This window comes from Lycorma delicatula, chromosome 13 (genome assembly GCF_047948215.1).
Source record: "Lycorma delicatula isolate Av1 chromosome 13, ASM4794821v1, whole genome shotgun sequence".
NCBI lineage: Eukaryota > Metazoa > Arthropoda > Insecta > Hemiptera > Fulgoridae > Lycorma > Lycorma delicatula.
The window spans coordinates 5,962,458-5,969,944 of record NC_134467.1 but is presented as its reverse complement, the minus strand read 5'-3'; the positions used below and the strand labels follow the sequence as shown (position 1 = coordinate 5,969,944).

Here is a 7,487-nt window from a genome sequence, read left to right as displayed (position 1 = left end):
GCAAGAAGAAAGGTCAAACGCGCTGACCAAACCGTTAGAAGCAAAGTACGTACTAAAATTTATGTCCTACTCGTCATGACCGAGATACTAGACGTAATTCTAACGAAATGTTGTTAATACACGGATAGTCAGTCATTATTATAAAGACTCGCTATATTCCTCCTAACTTCTCAGAGGCATGAGGAACAGATTATTGATAATCTTTACCAGTTCATGTCGACAGCCAAAAGTAATTCTCAGACTATTAAAGGAATTCAGATGTAAAAAAAATATTTTTATTCAGAAATCCCATTAAGCGTAAATTAGTTAAAAATTGGATATACTCGTTTTACTCTACATGGATAATTTTTTACTTTACTTTGTACATGGAGAACAAAGAAAAATTATTTTTCTGAAAAGTAAAAGTACAACTTAAATACATGGCAAGTTACATAAATTTTAATCATTGTCTGTGCTGGATTTTATTCTGTGTATTAAAATTTACTGTCGTCGATTTTTTAAACACTACGTCATGGATTTCAAATTATTGTTAACTGGTGTTTGTTTTAATTTGCATTGAGGTATATTGGCACCACTGATAGTGTTTTCATTACTGTGACAGTTCATGTTTAAGTATATCGTTATGTGTTTATTTTCAACTGGTTTTTTTGTACAACGAGTGCATTGTCATTAATTTGTAATTTTTTATTTGCGGGTTATCCTTTAACTTATTAGATTACGTTTGTAAGTATTTATGTTATAAAATTTTTGTATTGATGATATCAACCAAACAAGGTATGAACTACCTATTTGTCATGAGATAAGTCAGACCCGTTAGAATAACCGTGCTATGTCAGTCTTATTTATATACAGGTATTAATTTAACCCAGAAATGTAGGAGATAGCAAGTCCAAGGATAGCAGATTATTCTCTTCTTCCTCTTAAAATAAGTGTATTACTAAAACATTAAAAAATAAGTTAGTGAATGTAAAAATTGTAGATTTTTTAATTGAAATTTGGCAATCCCTATAACAGGATGTATATATACATCACAAAAATTTTTTAAAGATATTGGAGTAATTAGTGCGAGGAATTCATTATGGATTAGAATAGAATTACTGTCAACCACGTTTTGATTTTATGACATTTAGAAAAGAACTTTCAATTTTTTGCTTTTCATTGTAATTTTTATGCCAGTTTGTAACTTTGTATTAATAAAATAAATTGTCGAGTTACTTATACTCTTTTTTAATTGCGATGGTGTTATTGATTACACATTATTTTGGTACATACATCTTCAAAATGCATCAATCATCTTTTTATTACAGATTCCATAAAAAAATTAAAGCAACTATAAGTTTAATGAATTTGCTAATTAAAACCAATTTACCATTGATAAAGTTATTTATATATTTTTTAGATTTATTATTTGTACTATTTATTTCAGTAGGCAGTATATGTTAGTAAGTCTGTATGCATCAACAAGTAATTTTGTAAAATTTTTAGCTATTAGTTTTTTTTTTATTTTGATATTAATCCCACTTTTAATATCCATCCATATAATCTTCCAATTCAAAACTTCTCATTTACAGATTCTTTGATTTGTAAAAATTAAGATAAACATTTTTTATACATCATTACATTTAAGTTTTAATGAAAATAAAAATTAGTTTAATACATTGTGCAATATTTTCTTGTTTTGTAAATGAAACAACTTCAGTAGTGCTTTGTTTTCTTTTTTTTATCATTTCTAGGAACATAAAAATACAAAAATAAATAAAATCTCATTAAATATTATATGTAATATATTATTTAACATTCTTCCTAGAAATATTCTAGGATTCTGTTTGAATAAATAAAAATATTTGTTGATGTATAAATAGACTGTAACCATTTTATTTACTTGAATTATAAAATATAATACTGCGTGATGATAGAATTAGTGTGTGAAATTACTTATGAATATACGCTGATGTGATTGTATTAAGATATAAAAGATGTTCACCTTACGAGTTAGTAACAATGAATGAAAATTATTGCATGCTACAATAATGTGAAAAGAATAATCAACTCAACTGATGGCTAAAGCCAGCTGGTCAAACGATCATAAAGGCCCTAGTGAGTAATAAGAAAATTAACGCTACAATCGTACAGTTTTAAACTGATTAATAGTTTTTAACACATACTGTATTATATTATGTAAGTATATAAATAACTTTTTAACGATATAGTGTCGTATATGATCAGTCAGCACTTTGTTGAATTATTGTAGTTTATTGTGTAGTACACAAGGGTACTTATGTATTAACGCCACCGCAGCTACAGCTTTATTTAAAAAGAAAGTAATCAATCGGATTTCGGTGGAAAATGAACAGTCTCTTTATTAATTATAATAAATGGTTTTATTTATTTTATAAATATAATTTAACCAAACTTAATTTATGCTCGCTTCGCTCGCTAACCTTGACTAATTAACACCGTAATTTTTGGAGTATTTATTTAATAATTTCAGTTATTATTGCAATTATTTATTATTTAAATAATCAAAGCACTCCTGTTAATTAGTCAAGGGTTAGCGAGCGTAGGTTAAGTTTGGTTAAATTATATTTATAAATAACCATTTATTAAAATTAATAAAGAGACTGTTTTGAATCTATGTTAAACTCTATATCGGCGCATTTTCCACCGAAATCCGATTGCCTACTTGTCAATCAGATATTAAATAAAACTGTAGCTGCGGTGGCGTTAATACGTAAGTATCTATACAAGTCAACTGTAAAACCTAAACCAATGCAGAAGTTTTATTTATTTATGTCTATTCATAAAAAAAAATTTATGTATATGTGGTAGAATTCCTGTTCTTTTTAAATTTGTATTCCGTTGTAACTATATTTATTAATTAACATTAAGTATTATTTATTTTGTTAAATGAAAGAGAAAAATTATTAATACTGATCAATTGATTGAATTATGTTTAATAATTTAGTTAGGTATTGATTTTTTTTTATGCTACTACATAATTTTCACATGTTCTCTCATACTTATGCTCAAGTTAACATCTGTCATCTTAGTAAATTGCTTTGTATATGAAATATGTAGCCATTTTAAATTGGACTGATGATTTTTAAATTACTCGAAAGATTAAACCAATTTATGTTATTAGGATAGACCATATATTTCTTATATTAGCAATCCTAATGTTAAAGGAAGCAAACAAAACTACCAAATAGATTTACATTTTACATTTAGTTATGGACTATTGTATATAGCCATTTAAATGTGATGAATATATATTATTGTTATCTTTTTTGTGGTTTTTGTTTCTTCATTTTATTAGAAAAATACAATTTTATCGAGTCCATCATACCTTTTAAAAGTAAAATAATTAAGGTAAAAAAGAAGGCTACTGTGTTAAAAGCTCAAAACCTGTGGAAAAGTTGTATTCAGCGTAGCTATTGTTTGTATTTTTCAGGTTTAAGTGAATAAAAATTTGGTTGTTATTTTATTTTATTTTTTCATTTTTTACAGAAAATGAATGCATCCATTAATAATACATTTTTTGATGAAGTTCCATTAAACACTTCTATTGATGTTAAAACAGAATTAGAAGAAAGCATACCTGATGAAACAGAATGTTTATTTTCACAATATAATGAAGACATGGAGTATGATTGTGTAAGTAAAAGAAATATAATTAAAATTTCACTGGGGGAGGGAAAAATGTAGTTTTTGGTTAGTCATTTCTAGCTGATGTAAAAGACACTTAGTTATTGAGTAATTTCTATTCTTATTGTATAATTTAGCCCAACAGGTTGGTCTAGCGGTTAACTCAGAACAGAAACTTATTTTAATATTACTGTAGTGTATGAAATCTTTCTGTTGCAGGGAATAGATCATAATAAATTATACACAGTGTTTCCTATAAAAGAAGAAAATGATCCTTTAAGTTTAGATAAAAACTGTAACTATGAAGATTTGATGTTTATAAAAAAGGAAGAACAATATCAAATTAAACAGGAAGAACTGGTAAAGTTGTTTATTTAAAAATATAATGTGTTCAATCGTTTTTAATTTAACTTATTAGTGTTATAATTTGGATTGTTTGCTTAATTCTTACTCTTAATTACACATGTTTTTTTAATCTAAACATTTCCAGGTTATCAACCTCTGGTAATACAGAGTGATTAGAATTGAAATATACACTTTTGGTAGCTTATAAAAATTAAACTGGTGTATCTGAATACAGAAAATGATATGGTTTTACAGGGAATTTTTTTAAAGTTTATGTTTGTATATCTGCTCAGCTGCTAATGTCACTGATTGATGTGTCATGTTACTAGACTGGCAAGGCGGCCACTACTGCAGTAGAGTAAGTTTTTTATGTGTTTGAATTAGCCAAAACATACTCTGTTACTGCTGTGTAATGGCATTTCAGAACAAAATTTGGTAAATCACCATACGGTAAAAGTGTTGGCCACCAAGTAGTCCAGACTTGACACCTTGCAACTACTTTTTATGGGGTTATGTAAAAGACAAAGTTTTTGTACCGCCCCTTCCTGTTGATATCGGCGACTTAATATAACGTATTAGAAATGCTGTTGCTACCATTGACCAATATATGCTTCCACGTGTTTGGAATGAATTCAACAACCATGTTGATATCTGTCGTGTACACCATTTGTAACGTTTATAAATATGAACTTAAAGTAATCATCTCATCTCTTAAAGATAAATTTTTAATAAATCTGTTGAATGTGTATATTTTATTTGTAATCACCTGTATATAAAATAATGCATGACAATTAGAAATATTTCTGTATTTATTTTGATAAAATAGTGGCAGAAACTCGCACAATGTTAGTGCAGATATTCAGTTATGATGCTTTTGGCCAAACACAGATCTACGATTGATTTTTAAAAATGGTCAAGTATGTGCTGATGATGGTGAATGTTCAGGATGACCATCTATCAGCATTACACCAAATATAAAAAATTTATAATGAAAGAGATGAAACAGAATTTAATCTAAAATTCCTGTTTCTTTTACTTAAAATATTATTTACCTAGTTAAAATGTTTTAGCAGAAATATTTTTTTAAACATGATTTCAAAAGTAGAGTTGTGCAAGCCAGGAACGTATGAAAAAAATTAATTTTATAATAACTGAAAAATTATACTTAAAAATCTGATGTGGAGTACAATGCTGCACTCATATAAATATGAAGTGCTGAAAATTATGTGGATTGATGTAAAATTTTTAATATAAATTTGAGAAGAGAGTAGTAAGTTGGCAAGAGTGGTGGGTGGGTTTTGCCTATATTTAGGAATGTTGTTGGACATTGAAGATTAACAAATTGAATTGATTTTTCCTCCACAACCTTGTATCGAACAAAAATAATACAAGCATAATTTATTAGAAAATCTTATGTTTTGTATTACTTTGTGGAATTATAAGTTAATTAAGCATTGTTATTTAAGTTTTTGTGCATAACAGATAAATTTAATATTTTAAGAAATATAATTTAATTTTTTTGTTCTCATAATGTGTGTGTATTATATATATATATAATACACACACATTATGTGCATAAATTAAGTTTGTATCTCCTTTTTAGATGATTAATGGAGAATTTTATCATCTTAACAGTCTTTTTGGTACTGTTTATAAAAGTTTTTGATGTCCTTTTTCTGTTTATTTTTGGTGTTTACAGTAAGTTTAATTTAGATTGATTCATCTTATTCTGTGTTATTCATTGCTTATTTTTACTTTTTTTTTCTCTTGAATATAATATATATCTTTTATTTTAGGATCTTGCTGATAAGACAATTGACGATTCAGTTCTAGAAAATGTTGAGGATAATATTCAGAATACGAAATATATGACTCAGGAAGTGTAAAGATAACGTTTTACGTAATCGCCTACGTAAATTATTAAATAAAATCGACAGCGTTAGTAGTGATGGATTTAATAATGATAAAACATTAGAATTTGAACACGATATAAGAATTAATAATAATGATGTAAGCGATAGATTAGTGGAGTGTAATAAACAAAATATTAATGATGCTAAGAAATATACGTGTAATCATTGTGAAAAAACATTCAAATCAAAATATAATCTGATGCATCACAATAATATTCATATCGGGAAAAAAAGTTACCATTGTACATTATGTCAAAAGTCATTTTATCGAAGCGGTGATTTAAACAGACATTTTTCCTTTCATATCTGTGAAAAAAGATTTAAATGTAACACTTGTGAAAAATCTTTTAATAATAATGGTAATTTAAAGAAACACCTTATAATTCATACAGGTGAGAAGAAATTTACGTGTAATATTTGTTTAAAGGCTTTTAATAATAGTAGTAATTTGAAGAAACACCTTACAGTTCATACTGGAGAGAAAAAATTTATATGTAATATTTGTTTAAAATCTTTTAATAACAGTAGCAATTTGACAAAACATCTTATAATTCATACTGGGGAGAAAAAATTTACATGTAATATTTGTTTAAAGTCGTTTAATCAGAATCGTGTTTTAAATCTTTCCATTCATACCGGTGAGAAAAAATTCTCGTGTAATTTTTGTCAATTGTCTTTTAACCAGAGTTGTCATCTGAAGTCACATCTTTCTATTCATACTGGACAGAAGAAATTTACATGTGATTTTTGTCAAAAGTCTTTTAATAGAAAAGATAGATTAGAAAAACATGTTATTGTTCATAAAGAAGAAATTTCTGTAAAATTTTCTTCATAATAGTTTATACTTATATAACTTATAGGATTTACTAATGGTACGCAGTATAAAATTTAGAAGAAGTGTTTGTATTGTTTTTTAAATGTTTGTATGAAGTTAGTGTATTATTTGATGTACAGTATTATTAAATTTTGTTTTTAAGAATTACTTATTTAGTTTTGATCTACTTGTTAGTAAGTAACCTGTACTTGTTACTTATGTACTTGTAAGTAGATACGTACTTACAAGTACTATAAGTAAGTACTTATTTAAGTACTTGTACATAAGTACTTAAGTAACAAATTCAGTTGTTCTGTAATAATTCTGATAGTTAATCGCCGGTCATACCGTATCAAGTCTCTGATTCGCTTAACATTGTCATCACTTTTTGACATTAATGGTCTTGCAGAGCATCTATCGTCCGCTGAATCGTAAGCTGAAACAAAATAAAAAAGTCAGGATTAAAAAAAATCTGAAATTGCGAAGACATTTTTTCTTTTTGGGGCCACCGTACTCAACATAATTTTTAAGATAATACCTAAATGATGATAATAAATTAAGAAAAGGTTTTTGTACAAAGATACAACCATAATTTTAAATAAAAAAGTGTTGATAAGTTTTGACTAATAAAATTTTGAATTTTAAATGCAGTGTGTAACATGCAAGATAATTTTTTTTTAAATTTATTTAAAATTTAAATCCATCGACCACTAGAGATGGGTTGAGAAAAAATGTTTTATAGTGGTTTGAAGGATTACGATATAATAGAT

General features: G+C 26.7%; 1 protein-coding gene across 1 annotated transcript; it reads left to right on the top strand.

The window, feature by feature from the left end:
* The first annotated feature begins 581 nt into the window (after positions 1-581).
* LOC142333568 (uncharacterized) lies at positions 582-6,054 on the top strand. The gene is made up of 4 exons (XM_075380870.1): positions 582-723; positions 3,508-3,654; positions 3,865-4,005; positions 5,787-6,054. Exons 2-4 carry the CDS (start codon positions 3,511-3,513, stop codon positions 5,874-5,876), a joined length of 375 nt encoding a protein of 124 aa, XP_075236985.1. The 5' UTR covers positions 582-723; positions 3,508-3,510; the 3' UTR covers positions 5,877-6,054.
* Positions 6,055-7,487: the final 1,433 nt, after the last annotated feature.